Source organism: Aulonocara sp. 'chitande type north' Nkhata Bay, linkage group LG7, assembly GCF_057382095.1.
Source record: "Aulonocara sp. 'chitande type north' Nkhata Bay isolate Kocher_YH1m ecotype deep benthic linkage group LG7, A_spYH_male_GT1.1, whole genome shotgun sequence".
In the NCBI taxonomy this organism is placed as follows: domain Eukaryota; kingdom Metazoa; phylum Chordata; class Actinopteri; order Cichliformes; family Cichlidae; genus Aulonocara; species Aulonocara sp. 'chitande type north' Nkhata Bay.
This window is the reverse complement of record NC_141350.1, coordinates 30,938,287-30,957,382: the sequence shown is the minus strand read 5'-3', so window position 1 is coordinate 30,957,382 and position 19,096 is coordinate 30,938,287. Positions and strand designations below refer to the sequence as shown.

Sequence of the window (19,096 nt, the reverse complement as noted above, 5' to 3'; positions counted from 1 at the left end):
CTCAGACAAACATGGCTGATTACCCACAGGAATGGGATTTCAAAGGCCTGAGCTGAGGCCATTACAGAAGCAATTAAAGTGGGATGCGCTGGAGGCCTACGCGGGCTTTAGCTGCACTCCAGTGTTGCAGCCTAATGAGGCCTAATCTGGTGAGCTGGTCTAATTAAAAGGGAGGGTTGTTTTTTCCTGTGGGCTCCAGGCAGCCAGCAGTTTGTGGTCTCCATAGTTGTCTGAAACAAAATAAAAAAATAAAATACAAGAGCGAAGACTTACATTGTTTTCAGCCATAAAAACGTTCGGATTCCTCTTTTCTGTGTCCCTTCAAATTAAAACTTTTTTTACATGCTCTCTGATCCTTCCAGGCTCTCGGCTCTGATTGCTTTCTGGCATGAAAAGTGCCTTTAAATTAGCCTTTTTAAATCTTTTTGGCATAGAAACTACAAGATCATCTCTTCCACGCTAATTTTGGGATCTCTCGTCCCCCTTTTTTTCCCCCTGTATTGTTTTATGCAGCTTTCTGTGGAGCTAAATTAAAGGCTGGAAGTGAGGCACACAGAACGGGCAGAGGCACACATGAGTAGCCAGCTGCGACTCCTCAAATTAACGGGGCCCGGAGAAGTCGGCAGCTCCCTCTCACAGGGTTAGTCCAATTAGCTTCACATTCACAGCAACAATGAGGCTTTTAATGGTGGTGATTCAGAGAGCTCTTTCATAATGATGGAGGGCGAGTGCATTCCTCTGGTTTTTCACTCATGACTCTGCTGTAAGCCCGGAGTCTCACCAGTTTCTCCCAATTCAACCTCAGTCCTGTTTAAGCTAGTCAGGCTGTAGCTTCTTATCACAAAAAATACAAAATACAGTCTGTGCGATTGTGGGGGTTTTTTCGCTCATATATATCCTTTTTCAGTTATGTATGTTCCCAATAAAGATGGCTAATGTTTCAAATAACAAGGTCAGTGTGTGAACAAATAATCCACTTGAGCCAAAAGCTCAGGCTTTAATTTAATAAACACACAGTTTATTAGATTTTTTTCTCCTCTTGGATCTTAATGATGTCAGTGAGAGGAACACACAAGTCCCACCCACTTTCAATTACAAGGGAGGCTGGCTTTATGTGGAGGTGAAAAAGCTTATTTTGGACAGAGGCTCAAAAAAAAGAGGTTGTAGAGGCGAAATAAAAGTTTCTAACAAGAGAAGCCTCTTTTTCTTATGTCAAAGCGGAATTTAAGATTTAGTGGTATCTTCATATTTTATCCAGACTCCAACCTTTCGGGCTGAAGATAAAGCTCCAGTTCCTCAAATGGCTACTTGAGGTTCAAAAGTGACTCGGTCCCCATAGACTATGATGTTAAAATGTTTAGCTTTAACTAGGAATAAACATGTTTACAGCCTACTATATATGGAGGATAAACATGTTTATAAGACACCTGTTTAAACAATACGAAGCATTAACATTTGCAAGTAACAGGGAGGGGATCTTTTTAATATGGTCCTCACAGGCAGAAAGAAGTCCCACCCACTTTTATGTTACAAGTGGTAGCCAATAAGAAGAAAGTTGGCTTAAAAGGAGAGGGGGGAGGGAGCTAAAACAGTAATGCAAAGTTGTTCTAGCACAGTAACGTGTGCGCCCAGTATTGTGTATATAGAGACAAGAGGAAAGAAAGCAGTTCATTAAGTTCACAGATGGGAACCAGCACTTTCAAGTCTGAGTCAGAAAACGGTGGAGTGCCCACTCCAGGTTAAAGTTAAGGACTTCAAGTATCTCACAGTGTTTTTCTCGAATGAGGGGAGCACTGAGCGGGGGACTGACAGAAGGATTGGTGTGACATGGGGGCATGATTTCAGTGGTGAAGAGTGTAAAAGGGAATCTGTTTCATTACATTCCCGCTGCCAACATGAACATGAGCTTTGTGTCATTACCAGAAGAATGACATCACAATAAAAGCTACCAAAATGAGGCCTGGGAGGTCGGTCATTCAGGAGGGGTTTAGAGTAGAGCCCCTACAGCTCCACATTGAAACCAGGACCAGGTGAAGTGTTTCAGGGACTTCCAGCTGAGAGAATTCTCCAGGGCAGACCCAGAAGACAATAAGGAGATTACATCTCTCAGCTGGCCTGGAAACACCTTAGTGTCCTCCTAGAAGACATGGAGAGAGCGGATGGATGAATGGATGGTATTTATTATAAAAATTCATGTTAGTATTAAATCATTTATTGATTCAGCTTTGATTGTGTGACAGTGACTGGTGGAAAAGTGAATTATTTTGATACAAAGATATGCTGTATATCAAAGATGTCAGTTTCTTTAAACATGCATTCTTTTCTGGAAAATAAAGACTCATACATCAGGGTACTTTTTGTTGGTTACACCTCCGTTCTCAATATTGTCATCCCACACAAACTCACTCACAAGCCGGCAACACTCGGCCCGCACCCCACCCTATGTGACTGGCTACAGGACTTTTTGACTGGCAGGCCCCAGTCCGCCAGGATCAGCAACAGGACTTCAGCCATCATTATTACAAACACTAGCGTCCCACAAGGTTGCGTCCTCAGCCCCATCCTCTACACCAGAGGTGTCAAACTCAAATACACAGTGGGCCAATTCAAAACTGGAACAAATTCGCGGGCTAACGTTAATATTTATTGAAATATATTTATATCTCCAGATATAAGAATGAATCTTTTCTTATGGACTCAAACATGTTTTGCTGAAAAACTGAATATGGAACAAACAAAGCTTAATACTAAACAATATATATATTAGCTGTATAATACCAGTAGGCCAGCTCTAATAGTGATTTGGTATGGCTTCGCGGGCCAAATGTAATTTTGAGTTTGACACCTATGCTTTACACCCTGTACACCCACAACTGTGTCGCCTCCAACAAAGACAACATCATTTTGAAGTTCGCGGACGACACTGTAGTGATCGGTCGCATTACTGGAGGGAACGAAGTGGCTTATAGGAGAGAGGTGGCTGGTCTGGTGTCATGGTGTGAGGACAACAACCTCACCCTCAACACTGACAAGACAAAGGAGATGATAGTGGACACGAGGAAGAAGAGGAGGCCTCACCCACTGCTGTCTATCCAGGGCCTTGAAGTGGAGAGGCTGAGCAGCTTTAGGTACCTGGGCATCTACATCACGGAGGACCTCACCTGGTCACTGAACACCACACAGCTGGTCAAGAAGGCCCAGCAGCGGCTGTATTTCCTGAGGAGGCTGAGGAAATTTGGTATGTCGGCCAAGATCCTCGGCAGCTTCTACAGCTGCATTGTAGAGAGCACACTGACCAGCTGCATCACTGCATGGTACGGCAGCACTACTGCTATGGACCACAAACACCTGCTGAGAGTGATAACAACTGCGGAGAAGATCATCAGAACTCCGCTGGCCTCTCTGCAGAGCATCTACCATCGCAGAGTCCAGAGGAGAGCTGCCTCCATCCTCAAAGACCCCACGCACCCCCAACACGGACTGTTCACACTTCTGCCCTCGAGACGAAGGCTCAGAAGTGTGAAATCCAGAACGTCCAGACTCACTAACTCCTTCTTCCCCATCAGACTCTTGAACAGCTGACCCATTTTGAACAGTAATAATAATTTTTTTTTTGCACATCTGGTCATCTTACATATTAAGCCAGCATATTAAGCTCATAGCTCTTTTGCACACATCAGTTTCAAATCTCCATATTTTGTCTCCTTTTCTGTCTTCAGCTATTTATTTGTATTATTTATATTTATATGTTCCATTTCTATTGTATATATTAATCGGCATCTGTGAGTGGACAGCAAAGAAAGAATTTCATTGCACAAAGAAATGCCTTTTCTCTTGTGACACATGACAATAAACACTTTCAATCTTTTGAATCTTGAATCTTTCAGTGGCCAGCAGGGAGCAACTCCCTTGAAGGCTGTGCAAAAATGACCCTCCTCCTCTCTTGATCTATGACTTCAGTGAACACTGATGTGTCCATGATCTCAGTTGTTAGTTTCAATAATCCGTGATGAACCAGGATATGTTCAAGGGCTGGTTTCAGAACACCAAGATGGCGACAAAGAAGCCTGCAGATTGAAGCTTCTCAGAAGGACTTCACTGTGTTGTGGTGGCTTCGTTCATCCTTTATATGCAGTCTGTGAGAAGAGTCCAAGAATAAAAACAGGAGAGGTGGATGCAGAGCAGGTTCCTTTTAATTCCTCCAAATCCCACTCTCCAGCATGCTTCTAGTGTTATTCAGCAGCACATTTTTCTTACTGGGGCTAATCTGGGTGGTGGGCAGGAGTAGGCGTAGCACTGATTACTGCGGTGCCTCACTGGTAATCCTGTATCTGTGGACAAAGATCCCATTGTTTCTCCATTTTCCCCAAGAAATCTGCCCAGGAGATACATGAAACGTGGCCATATGTTGAGAATAGAAACATTTAACTTTAAAATAAAGTTAAAATGTAAACTAAAACACGGCCTGATCAAATCTAATTCTGCTCGGTGCAAAGAAATCTCCAAAAGTTTGTGTTTTGTTTAATCAACAAAACAAAAAAAAACACAATTTCTGCCAAAGCCTTTGGTGATTTGTGCCCATAATATGATGAAGTGTCTGTTCCCTAAAGTGTAACAGAAGCATAAGGAGAGGAGGATTAAAGAAACATAAAATCGCTTCACAGTACTGGAACATGCTTCGTTCTTCATGTGTGGTGTAATACGAGGACAAATGTAAGTCATACCCTCTGAAAACTTTCATTCTCCTCGTCTCACATCTTTGCAGTGCTGTTAATTGGTTCTTGAATTCGTCTGGCTAATTAGCGAGATGCAGATGAGGCTTGATTGGCTCGAGGCCGGCATGGAACTCGCACTATGGAGGGAGGTTGGGAGACCCCCCTCTTTCCTTATCAAGATATGGAGATAATTGCAATTAAACTCATTTGCATGCATTAATGAATTTGTCTTATGCTTTTCAAGATCACAGACGTGGAGTAAATAATTGATTTCCTATCAGCACGGACAGGCTGAGCACGTCAGGCTGCCTTCATCACAACCGTGTGAAGTCACCAAACTGAAAGCTGCCCGTGCTGTTATACGACTCTCCTCCTAGGCTTTATATTCACCCACACGGAGTTTATTCATATTCACTATAAACACAGAAATATGAAAAGGAGACATATCAAAAGGCTGGATTAACATAAATACATGAAATCGGTGTCCAGTCCTGTGGTGTAACAAACCTATCGTATAGCTCAGTGAGCCACTTCGAGATGAAATATTAGAGAAACTTGTTGAATAATTTCATAAGTTGTAGGATGAATTTCCACAGCAGGAACTTTTTCTGTGGAAAAGAAACTGTTTGAAGGACTCAAGGTCTCAATAAAGTGATGGTAGCTGTTTGAAGGAGAACTGAAGTCAAAATTAGGACCTACTCATCTGGCACCGTAATCTAAACATTTTTATATCTTCTTCTATCATAAACAGTCTTGGTCTCTGCCAGCTCTTCTCTTTTAATATTGTTAACACTTAAGGTTTTCATTATTAGGGGTGTGGCCTCTTTGACTGACAGGTGGATGGTGCTGTTGCCTTTCCACAGCACCTGTTGTCACTTTGATTTCCACCAAAGGTGACAATGATCTTCTGGATGATGGATATCATTGAAATTTAACTGACTTTGTATTGTACCCATGATGATGATAATTATTATTATTTTTAGCAGTGTAGAATAACAACCTGCCAAACTTTACTCCAACAAAGAGAGACATTAAAGAAAATCACCCTAGAGACTTTGAAGTTATCACAGCATACATGTTTACTCACACACTGAAATACTCAATCTTTTTTTATTGGCAATAAAACTAATACTGGACTGTAAAATAAAACTGGAATATTGTCAGATTGACCCTTTAAGACCTGATCAGTAATGGGAGATAATGTGAACAATGATTATGTTGAAATGAGGGCTCATGTCAAAGTCTGGAATCCATTAAAGTCAGTCGCACAAGGAAGAAAAGGTTCAAAGACACAAGTGTCTTTGACAAGGTCCTATAATTACAACCAGAAGACTGCAGCTCCAAACTTAAATGGCACTTCGTCTTGCTAAGGTCAGTGTCCCATTTTGAAGATTTAAAGATAATGGATTTAAAGGTTCCTTCTTTGCTCACCTTTTCACAGAGTTTGGCAGTTTTTGGTAAATCTGGCTGATGAATAAACAAACAGTGTTGACAATAATCTCACAGTGAGCTCCAGAAGTTAACTCACAACCCGTTGAGCTGTCTGAATCATCCGCTGAGAGTCCATTCAAGCACCAACAAGCAAGCAATGATGGTTAATAAATAAGGAAATGAAGATAATTTGATGTTTGAACATTCAATTTAGAGCATGAACACCTGCTCTAAACTGAATCAGGTGAGTGCTGACAGACTGTAACAGAAGTGAAGAGCATCAGTGTTTTGGTGCCATATGCGGAACTTCCTGCATCAGTGAGAAGTGCCACCCTCAGGAGGTTTCCACACATATTGTACACAGAGTTTAGAGCCATGTGATGAGTACACCAAACATGGACTCAGCAGTAGGTCTCCACTGATGCCACAGCCACTCAAGCTAATTGTGTCTTTGCCACTAAAGCAGAGTGACACTGTGGATTCGCTGGTTAGTCAGTCAGAAATGTCTCAAGGAAACTGAACGGATCACCGTGAAGTTCAATGCTGCTTAAGCTCTTAGCATCCACCAGGTCAACAGCGACTCACCTAGGGTGTGTGGTCAGATTAAAATCTATCCCTCTTTTGTAGACTTTTAATGTATTTGAAACAACCAAAAACAAAACTTAACATAAAATCTGAAAGCAACTAAACACTGAGGTACCACTGATGGTTAAAACATGAAATCCACACCTTCCTGTCTCGTGTTTCTCTACCGAGGAGGAATGGTTCAATCCCTGCTACCTGGAGTTCATTGAGGATGCAAAGCAGAACAAGGAGTGTCAGTTGATGCCAAAATGTTGGAGTTGTATCTAAAATAGTGTGGGTGCTCCGGTTTTACAGCTTTTGTCAATGTTTTTTTGAAAGTACTTTAATGTGTAATGGCGAACAAAGTGATGCTAAAACAATTATGAAAGGATGCAAAACAACCACAAAAAGATATGTTGGCTACAGAAGACGATAAATGACCACTAAGGGGTGCAAAACATCTTCAACAGAGTTATAAAAAACACTACAAAGGGATGCAAAATGAGCACACACAAATAACTAGAGCAGGAAAGAGAGACATAATGCAACCACAAAATCAAAGAGATGTGCTGTAAACAAAAGATACTGACTGTGAAGGGATGCAAAACACCCACAAAAAACACAAACTAAGCACAAAGGAAGGAAAGCAAAAATCAGGAGACACAACAGAAGTAGAATTGGATGGAAACTACATAGGGACTCAAAATGAGGGTTAAAATGTTCTCAGGAAAAGTTGATGCTGAGGGTCCTCTATGGGCAGAGGCAGACATCTAAGATAATCCAACCACATCGTGAGGTTAGTCATTAATGCGTTGCACATGGTTTGGATTACTCGATATGGATATTTGGTGTTCAGGATACCGTGAGTCCATGAACTTGTGAGTTTTTAAAGACTTGAAGACATCCTGCACTTGAATCATGATGATAAATTTACAGCCACAGCTCTAACAGTTGGTATGATATGAAATGGATATGATGTGAATTTGAGTCTGAAGCAGACATGTTTTGGTAGGTGACAGAGGGAGGGGGGATGGGACCGTAATTCCATCCAATCAGAGTACTTTGAATAATTAAACTGATCAACTTAATTAGCTCAATTAAGTTGATTTGACCACAGAACATTGCCATATGGTGCAAGGAAACAAAAGAGGGGGGAACTAATTAAAAGTAAAATAATGAGGATTTTAATTAACTGGTTCCCCAGACGTCAGCAAGCAGGGATGTGGAGTTGTAATTAAAAAGTCCTGTAGTGCTGGCAACATCCTCTCCCTCCCTGTTTTAATAACGGCAAGGGCTCCATCCATCTAATTAAATCTGTAAATGAATTAGTAACATTGAGGGTCCCTGCTTGAGTTTTACACCCAACCTCCCAGAGCAAACCTTCCAGATACTTCTCATAATAAAAAGGAAGGAAATGAGGATAAATAGAGGCTTCCCCTGGACAAAAAAAGGAAAGAGAAGCAAGTTCAAACATTATACTTAAGTATAATGTGTGCGCATGGCTTCTTCTGACTTAAACCCAAACACATAAAGCTTGGAGTGCAGATGGAGTGAGGCAGCGGGCTCAGGTGACCTTGTGTAAAGGAGATATTGATAGCTAAACACCATATGCAGATTACGATCAAGAGCCTGATAACATAGAAAAATATACGGCTGTACCATCTGCTGCAGCCACGTCGTATAGGTACTCTTTAAAATGTGACCTTCAGGCAGATCTCCAACTTAAAGAAACACTTGAAAAGAGAAAGAAGCCTTACTGAAATGTAAAGTAAACCAGAAATTATTAGAAGTGATAGGAATGAGTGACGACTTCTCTTCTCGGGAGGAGACAATATATCACCCTACCTTCCTCTGAAGAAAGTCCTAACACCTTATGTGCAAATACGAACAGGTTAGATTTAGCTGAGAGAAGTGCTTCATTACATAGAATCATCATGGACAGCATGGATGGTTTACTGAACAGGAATAAGGAGAGAAAACATCGCGGTCCAAGAGGTCATGAGGCCAGAGTGTCTCACAGAAGTAACTGTTAAAATACAAAGGGGCGATAAACATCCACAATGTAATTCAAAATAACTACATATGGATGCAAAACAACCATAACTGGTTTCAAAATTATTGCCAAGGGATGCAAAAGGACAAAATAAAGATTAAAATAAATCAAAAAGTCCCCAAACTGACCTCAAAGAGATGCAAAACAACCACAGGGAGATATCGGATATGTACAAAAAGATCACATTGACAACGAAAAGACTCATAATGACTACAAAGAGATGCAAAATGATTCTGAAGGGATGCAAAACAAATGCAAAGCAATCTACAAAAGACTACGATTGGAAGAAAAGCTTAAATAAACAAAACATAACAACAACAAAACAAACAAGCACAATACAACTTCAACAGGACAAGAGGCAATAATAAAGGGACACAGCATTACCTCAAAGAGATTCAACAAATTCAAATGGAAGCAAAATTACACCAGACAGCTGTACTGCAAACCCAGATTAAACTCAGACTTACTGATGTATGTCAAGCTTAAAACCCGAGTTTTCAGTCACAAAAGTCAGCCTTTTCATACCTGGCTAAACCACCATGGTAACTTATGCTGGGGCATCTCCTGGTTGGGAGCAGGTAATGTTCCAAATTCAGTTTGAAATCAGCTGGAAGTGCCATCATCATCATCTGATAACATCTCTGATTGGAGTAGATGGTGTTCATAGGGATGGTCCTGTGTGAAAACAGAGTAACCACAAAAGGGCACAAAATGACTACAAAGAGTCTCAAAATAACCACGAAAATACTTAAAATCCAAAGAACTTCAAAAGTTATAACATTTCATAAAATAAAGTGACACAAAAATGTGTTACATGTGATGGAAAGCAAAAGAAAACGTCCACAAAACAAACCACAAAACAAAGAAATTTAAAAATAAAGCACAAAATGATGAAAAAATGAGAACAAACAAGCACAAAATACCTTCAAAAACGCACAGAACACAAAAATATGCACAAAGAAAATGATAAAAGATGCAAAACAAGAATAAAAGTTTTTAAAAAAGAGACAAAACCCACATAATAAGAGAAAAAGCCCAAAGAAAGATGACAAAACAACCACAAAACAGGGTTTCCTGTTTCACATCATTCTGTTTTCAATCAAACCAAAAGTTGTCAACGTCGGCTCTAACGTTGATGAATAGGTTTGAAAAGCTTTAAACTAGTTTAGCAGCTTGAGTTATGGCTGCTGTCAGCTGCAGTCAGAACACTAATCTAATCTGGACTTATTATAGAGATCTGCCGGAGATGACGAAGACGAGCTACACAGCGACAACCAGAGGAGGACGGCATCTGTCCTTCAACAATCAGCCCGTCACGGGCTGATTGTTGAAGGACAGATGCCTTCATCAGTCTTCGGCACCCACTGTATGTTCTTCGCTTTGTTTACGACTGCATGTGCCGTCAGTTGCTTGCCTCCTTGGAGGGGCGGAGGCGAGGTGCCAAGCCGGTCCTCAGTAGGCCCACCAGGAGTACAGGCTTTCATTAGCACTCTGTAATTAGGAACAGATGCAATTTGCAGCACGGCACTCGGCTCTCACAGTGACTCAGAAACCTGCACACATGGAGGCAAACTTAGAGGTAACGTACCTCCTCCACTTACACAGACCTGTGCCCTGTTTCACCTCCAGCAAACTCACAGGTCAAAGTGTGCAGATGACCTGCAGGAGGACATCGTCCCATCTGTTTGAAGTCTGTTTCTTTATAAAACACAGTTATTTAAACCTACAATAACCCATGTTTTACAGTTTTTCTGAGCCCTTTAGTGTCTTCAGCTCAGTGTTTTGGACTTTTTGGCTCATTTATGGCTTGGCTCAATTTCATCACCCTCATCAACACAGATGTCATTAAAGAACAATGGAAAAATAAAACAGGTCAAAAAGGAGAGCATAAACTGGTCACAAAGTATAAAAGACAGGAGCAGCCTCAGTTGAAACATATTGAAACCTCAGCATTCTCATTTTGGGGTTTATTGTCAGCCAGATGTGACCACATTTGGACAAGAGACGATTGCTGCTTGCTGCACAACTAAGGATTTTACATTGCCACATTGCATCACGCTCCATTACCTCCAACCCTCAACTAAATCTAGTGACCATTTGTAGTGAGCGGTAAAAGGATCACAGAGACCAGAAGCATTATTTGTAACAGTTACAAACATGTAACATGGGAACAGGTTCTCTTTATTTCTTGATGATGACTTAAAACTCTGGTAACAGTTTCAATGTTCAAACATTGCCGCAAATGTCAATGTGCGAAAAAAGGAAAATTGACTAACAGACCATTTATCAAAGAAAACATATACTGAGAAGTATATTTGATATATGAAGCTAAAATTTCTTTTTTTTACAACCGGAAATGTAAAGATTGGTGGATTTGAGATAGAATGATCCTAATACAGTTTAATCTGATCCATGTTTAAGCCCCTCGTGAATGTTTCCTTACCACCTAGTAGCCAGAAAAATGGCTAATGTACAGTGGGGCAAAAAAGTATTTAGTCAGCCACCGATTGTGCAAGTTCCCCCACTTAAAATGATGACAGAGGTCAGTAATTTGCACCAGAGGTACACTTCAACTGTGAGAGACAGAATGTGAAAAAAAAATCCATGAATCCACATGGTAGGATTTGTAAAGAATTTATTCGTAAATCAGGGTGGAAAATAAGTATTTGGTCAATAACAAAAATACAACTCAATACTTTGTAACATAACCTTTGTTGGCAATAACAGAGGTCAAACGTTTACTATAGGTCTTTACCAGGTTTGCACACACAGTAGCTGGTATTTTGGCCCATTCCTCCATGCAGATCTTCTCGAGAGCAGTGATGTTTTGGGGCTGTCGCCGAGCAACACGGACTTTCAACTCCCGCCACAGATTTTCTATGGGGTTGAGGTCTGGAGACTGGCTAGGCCACTCCAGGACTTTCAAATGCTTCTTATGGAGCCACTCCTTTGTTGCCCGGGCGGTGTGTTTTGGATCATTGTCATGTTGGAAGACCCAGCCTCGTTTCATCTTCAAAGTTCTCACTGATGGAAGGAGGTTTTGGCTCAAAATCTCACGATACATGGCCCCATTCATTCTGTCCTTAACACGGATCAGTCGTCCTGTCCCCTTGGCAGAAAAACAGCCCCATAGCATGATGTTTCCACCCCCATGCTTCACAGTAGGTATGGTGTTCTTGGGATGCAACTCAGTATTCTTCTTCCTCCAAACACGACGAGTTGAGTTTATACCAAAAAGTTCTACTTTGGTTTCATCTGACCACATGACATTCTCCCAATCCTCTGCTGTATCATCCATGTGCTCCCTGGCAAACTTCAGACGGGCCTGGACATGCACTGGCTTCAGCAGCGGAACACGTCTGGCACTGCGGGATTTGATTCCCTGCCGTTGTAGTGTGTTACTGATGGTGACCTTTGTTACTTTAGTCCCAGCTCTCTGCAGGTCATTCACCAGGTCCCCCCGTGTGGTTCTGGGATCTTTGCTCACCGTTCTCATGGTCATTTTGACCCCACGGGATGAGATCTTGCGTGGAGCCCCAGATCGAGGGAGATTATCAGTGGTCTTGTATGTCTTCCATTTGCTGATGATTGCTCCCACAGTTGATTTTTTCACACCAAGCTGCTTGCCTATTGTAGATTCACTCTTCCCAGTCTGGTGCAGGTCTACAATACTTTTCCTGGTGTCCTTCGAAAGCTCTTTGGTCTTGGCCATGGCGGAGTTTGGAGTCTGACTGTTTGAGGCTGTGGACAGGTGTCTTTTATACAGATGATGAGTTCAAACAGGTGCCATTCATACAGGTAACGAGTGGGGGACAGAAAAGCTTCTTACAGAAGACGTTACAGGTCTGTGAGAGCCAGAGATTTTCCTTGTTTGAGGTGACCAAATACTTATTTTCCACCCTGATTTACGAATAAATTCTTTACAAATCCTACCATGTGAATTCATGGATTTTTTTTTCACATTCTGTCTCTCACAGTTGAAGTGTACCTCTGGTGCAAATTACTGACCTCTGTCATCATTTTAAGTGGGGGAACTTGCACAATCGGTGGCTGACTAAATACTTTTTTGCCCCACTGTAGCTTGAATATATGCAGCTATTCACAGTATAGATATACATGAAAAAACATGAATATCAAAAAATATCAATATCAGACATTGGTGAAGATTATTAGCTTATTAAAATAGTATATTAAATGATTTTAAAGTTTTAAAAAATGAGGCCAGTGCATGTACATGTGATCCCTGTCAGATAGAGGTTCAGCATACTGCTCTAAACAGTCAGTTTATGTCATTTTTTTTAAATCCCCGGGACCATATGATGTCAGCAAGAGGGGGATGTTCCTAATAAGCCCCACCCACTTCTGAAGCCATTCAGAAGCAAGTTGGCTTAAATGGTAGGATGCATTTTGACCTGTGAAAGATTAATTTGAACAGTGAGTTATGCAAAGCTACTGAAATAGAGTCCATGAATAAAAATATGTATCTAGAAATGAACACAAGAGCTCCCGTTTAAGATGGCAGAAGCTCTTTGTTATAGCCTGTTCATTACATACTGTTATGAAGCACTTAAAAGTAAAAAGGTCAAATCAGAAGTCCCTGTGAACCATTTAAAGCCTGAGATTTGCAGTAGCGACTGTACTTTGCACATAATTATCCACAGAAGCTCCATGAACCAGTGTTTCCCTCTTAAACTTTTCTTTAATTAACTTTTTCTTCTTTTTCCAGTGGGTCATTGCTGGAGCCTGCACCAACACGCCTGCAACTCTACACCTCTGTCCTCCCACTGCCCCCACAGCCTGCACTACACTTCCCAGTTCCCCTCAAATCTCTGGTCCAGATACAATATCTCTAATATCCCTAATTGCCTCATTAAACTGACACACAAGCCAGGACCACGGCTGAGGCAAGGACCCTAATTAGACACCTAAACACGAAGCCAAGGGCGTTTTAACGGAGGGGCACTTTGGGGAATGTTTTAATGAGGACACGGTGCTGAGAATAGCTTTAGAGTCATTTGTTGACGCAGGAGCTGCACCCGGTGGCTGGCACTCCCTAACCTTGTTCACACACACTTACACGCACACATCGACGATAAAGACAAAATAGACCAGGCTAGAACCCCGCTGGTGCCCCCTGTAGGTGGCACTGCTTCTTACACATGAAAACATCAAAGGGCTTTTTCTCTTTTTTTGGTTTTTAGTGGGTGTGAAGTCATGAAGGTTCATCCTCTGAGAAGCCTGAATGTTTAAAGATTCACTCCACTCACTGTTTCAGTGTTAACTTTTAATTAAGTTCGGTAAATGGACGGATGCGTCCTCACACCGACGCATCCGTTTCATTTCCATATACAGTTTCATGTGTAAATGTTAGCATGTTATATTTAGCCAAGGGCAGCGCCTCATTATAGACTCACAGAGCTATCACAGGCAAGCAACATGGCTGTTCTACTGAGCAGATGTAAAGAGCAAAAACACAAAATCCAAGAGGCCAAAACTTAACTTCTCTTCTTGACATGAAACACAAAATAACAAAAAATAACTGCTGAAAGATCAAAAAGCAATCCAAAATAACTACACATGGGTTCAAAACAATCACAACTTAAAATGATTGTGAGTTTATGCAACATGACAACAAAAAGATTTAAAAATTAATACAAACAGATGTAAATAAAGCACAGAGAAAGGCAAGAGTACTATGAAGGGATGCAAAACAACTGCAAAGTGGTAGAAATACCAAAATGTAATTCAGAACATCTTCAAGAAAGCCAAAAAAGGAAGCAAAATGAGTAGTAGCAGGCACGAAACAACTACAAAAGGACGGAAAACAATAACAAAGGCATACAATAAAACAGCCAAAATAACTATAAAAAGAACTAAAAATTGCCACAGAGACATGCAAAATAAACACAGAGATTCAAAACAACATCAAGTGATCTACAAAAGACTACAAAGGGAAGCAAAATGAGCACAAGTGAACAAAACATAACAACAGGATGGACAACACAAACTAAGGTAAACAAAACAGCAGTAAAATAATTACATATAGATGTAAAACAACCCATGATTACAACAAAATTATGCAAAATAAATTTACCGCCAATGAAAGTATACAAAATGAATGTCAGTAGATGCAAAACTATCGAAATGATCACAAACGTGGCCACAAAGCTCTCCAAGAAGTCTACAATAGACTAATAAAGGGACACAAAATGAGCACATACAAATGAAAACTGACAATAACAGGACGGGAAGCAGAAACAAAGAGGCACGTTAGAACCATAAAAGGATGAGGAACTACATATGTAGTATGTAGTATGTGCTATATAGCATGTATATAGCTATTGTTTTTAATTATTTTTAAATTTTCTAATATAGCTCTAATTCATTTTTCTCGCTGGCTCTTGTGCTGCTGTAACAATGTGGGATTAATGAAGTCTATGTGTTACAGTGGCAGAAAATTACTACAAAGAGATGTAAAATATTTTTAAAGGACTACAAAGGGAGGCAAAATAGAAACAAAATAATTACGAAAGGATGGAAAGTAAAAGGACTGGGTTACACAATGTTTTTCATCCATTAAACATTATATTTGTTACCAATAAATTAGTTTTGGGTGTTGAAATTCCCTCCAAATTCTTTAGGCAAAACAAAGTGGCCATCAAAGGAAATTCTAGTTTTTAGCACCAGAGGTTGCCTTAGTTTGATCAGAACAATTTCAATGCCGAATTTTTGTGCCATAATAAGGTGTATCTTTTAAGTGAGGCCTAGCAGACAACTAGTAGCCACACCTCTAACTATAACCCCTAACAAAAGTCAAAACGATGCTTTGAACAAAGTGAAGTTGTTCCGAAAGGGGAAATTAGCTGCGGAGACCAAAATTATTCTTTGCAGGAGGCTTTAAACATGTTTATTTCTGCTGGAAAATGGGACGTTTTAAAAAACGGGGTCTGTGGGGATGAACTCACTTTTGGAAGCAACCTTAACTGGACACTAGAGGAATTGCAATTATGAACTTGCAGGATTAATTTTTCAGCTCTGGAAGTTGAAACTTGGTGAAAACTGATTTAAAAATGTCACATTAATTTCCCAGAGACTTACCCCAGCCCTTACTCTAAAGCTAAACTCCATTAAACTAGGTCTTCATGATTAAATGTAATGATTTACATCATAGGGACTCACTTCCTGACCTCAGAAGCAAGGACAGGTCTCCTTAATGAGACTGTTTAAACAGCAAATTTAAAATTTCCCTGTAACTTCGGCTAATGTCAGAAGGTAAAATGTAGTTTTAATGAAAACCTCTCATGTCACTGTAGCTCTTCCTGCCCTGCACAGCTGCTCCATACATCTCTGCTGTGCCTAACGAAGGAGCCAGCGGGCTAAAGAGCAGATAATAAGGCGATAATAAGGAGGTCATTATTTCCATTTCCCTCCTTGGCACCAGCCACCTCTGTCCTTATCTGCTCCGGCAGTGTCGGCAGCCTCTCAGACAGAGTCCAGGTCTCGGCTCGGGATACCTCAGAGACACGTTCAGTGCGACTGCAGCCGAGCAGAGGGAACAAAGAGCCCATTCACAGGAGGAAAACAGGAAACAGCCATGCATCATGCTTCCTCGCAGACTGTGTTTTTCTGCAACACATTCCCACTCACTGAATCTCAGTTTTCCCACACAGATCAGCTCACATACCAGGTGGAGTTTACTCACAGTTTATTTAAAACCCATCTTAAATGTTTATGAATTATTAGATTAAGCTCTCATGCTGTTTCCAGAAAGTAAACACTGCAATAAATTTTCTTCTTGTTTAAACCAAAACCAAATTAGTGAAGATCAACATCCTGCTTTGATTTCTATGTGTCAACCTGTAGCCATGTGAGCTGGCCTGACTCTTAATTCATAAATAAAGCCATTAAAAATGAGCAAACCTGCAGGATCCAAAGAGGCACGTTTCATATTTCCCCAGGATGAGGCCGCCATCTGTTGAGTAAATAAACCTCTGCGCTGGGTGTGAGGTAATGCAATTTAATTTGATGTAATGTGATAGTCATCTGTAGGAAATTGCTTGTGAGCATCAAAAGCCACCGAGGCATTATGAGAGAAAGCAGCTGGGTGACCAGATGAGTCTGCAGCTCAGGAGCAGGGTTCAGTTTCTGTAACATTTCCTGTCCAAGTTCTTCACCCATCAGCATGGTGTGAAATAATCACGGCTTGAAAATACTGAGATGGAATTCAGGCGTCCTTCTGTTGACTTTATCCAACAATTCAGGAGTCAGTCTGTTTGAAATGCAATGCCTTTACTGACAAGAGGGACACTGGATAGCCTACTCACAAATCAGATCTTTCTGTAGAAATTTACCATCAAAGAAGAGCTAACTAGAAATTCATGCAATCGCTCTCGGCCACAATCTAGAAATGTTATTCTATATATGTTTTGTTAATACAAGCAATTCATTTGTGTAGTACTTCAAAGAGATACAGAGTGCTTAAAAATTTAGACAAAATTCGCTAAATTAAGTCAAGTTAATAAATGTGTAAACCACAGACTGTATATAAAGGATGGACATAGCTACCCATCGCCATATAGAGATTGACAGACCACGTGACTTTCGCGCATTGCATGCCGGTAACTCGTGGCAAAACAATCCAAGTACCGCATCAAATGCAAGCATTTGCAGCACCGCAAAACGTTCATTCTTCGGTTCCAATAAATTCTTGCTTTTTCTTTGCCCCCTAAAAAGGTATGTACAAAACGAAGGAGAACAATGCTGGTCCGTACAAAGACAGACTTGATGAAAAGTCAAAGAAAAGATACGAGGAAAAAAATCAAACCAGTGAAAGGGTTAGATCCTTATGAGCACACAGAGGGACAAAGTACGTTAGCGTGCTGCCCAACTTTCACCACGCTCATATTTATAATCATACGGTTCTTGGAGTGAGTGCATACACTCGTGAAGTTTAGTAACTTCCGGTCACTGCAACAAGCCCAGGTACAGTTTACCAACGGATGGGTGCAGACCCTTGAAATGCACCCTGTAGAACGAAAGACCATCGTACATATCATAAGTTTACCAGTCTCACAAATTGTCTTCATAAATACACATTCGTTAACCGTTTATTAATAGGACCTTTGAGCTCAATGGTAATTAATTAGTAGTGGAAATAATTTCTGGTAGCATCACAGAAATGTAGCAGTGACAATAATACTGTATGCTGTAATCGTACTGGGCAATTAGTGATACAAAACAACTGTTTTATCCTGTGAATAAAAGTATATGTTTTTGTCAATGTACCAGGACAATTCACTATTTATGCACAATAAATAAAGGAGCATAGCGCGACAATTTCTGTTCAGCGCCAGACTTGCTTGTAACCTATATCACCAATTATGTTAAGAAAATGACGTATTAACTACTACAGCAGACTGACCTACGTGTAAATGCTTGGAGCAGACTAACCTGTGAGCTGGAGTGTTCTGGGACGTTATATTTGATCTTTGAATGGCTGCAATCCAGGCCATCCGTCGCCTCTTTGTTACTTCGGAAACATGGCTCGAACAATTTCTCTTCAACGACGTAATCCGATAACAACCGATCTCTTTACCCGTCGGCTTCCCGTGGCTGTCATGCGACCGGCTATTGCAGTTAAAAGTAGCTCCTCCCCTTTGTGAGTGTGGACGCTTCATCTCTTTGCTCTTGAATGCTTTGCTTCTTATATTGATTTTTATTGATTTTTATGCTGATTTTTTCCCTTTTTTCCGTGTGAGCTTACCTGCGATAACTTCTGGACACTTGTAGATCATTAGGACTAGAGTGTTCTTAACAGAAACAGCAACATTTTATGGTTACCTTGTCCTCAGCGCTCCGTGTGTCTGTGGCCTAGACACAGCTGAAGCCTGATTACAGCGTCTGGGCACCGAGCAGCCTCAATAGCCTGGAAAGGTGCTAACCGCTAGGCTAACTAGCAACAAGATGCCTTCCCTCTCCACAGATGACTACCACAGCCTCCTGCAGAAGATTGCAGTACTGGAGACAAAAATTCATCGCTTAGAAGTAAACGTGGAGGTAAATGGACTGTGTGGAAATGAAACAACCTTGCCTTTGATTCAAAACAATGGCGATGAGCAAGCTAGTACACAGCTAAGGAGCACAGATAACATGACCAAGAAAGTAGACTCTGTGCATTATTATAAATCCTCAAGTGATAATCCCCCCTTAGACTGTCTTGGTGCAAAACCAAGACATAAATCATGTCTCCTGGAAGGGGGAGGACGTATCACAGGCAGGGCACAGCGAGCTGAAATCTCTGAAACCGACTGGCCTTCACTTCCTACGAGACAGA

At 40.9% G+C, this 19,096-nt stretch overlaps 1 protein-coding gene across 1 annotated transcript; it reads left to right on the top strand.

Moving 5' to 3' along the window:
• Positions 1 to 2,847: 2,847 nt before the first annotated feature.
• On the top strand, positions 2,848 to 3,582 carry LOC147325469 (uncharacterized). The gene has a single exon (XM_086297739.1). It carries the CDS (start codon positions 2,848 to 2,850, stop codon positions 3,580 to 3,582), a length of 735 nt encoding a protein of 244 aa, XP_086153865.1.
• The last annotated feature ends 15,514 nt before the right edge of the window (positions 3,583 to 19,096 follow it).

Excerpts from the sequence above, each read along its gene's own strand:
- LOC147325469 (XM_086297739.1), top strand. The coding sequence starts at position 2,848 with ATGCTTTACACCCTGTACACCCACAACTGTGTCGCCTCCAACAAAGAC.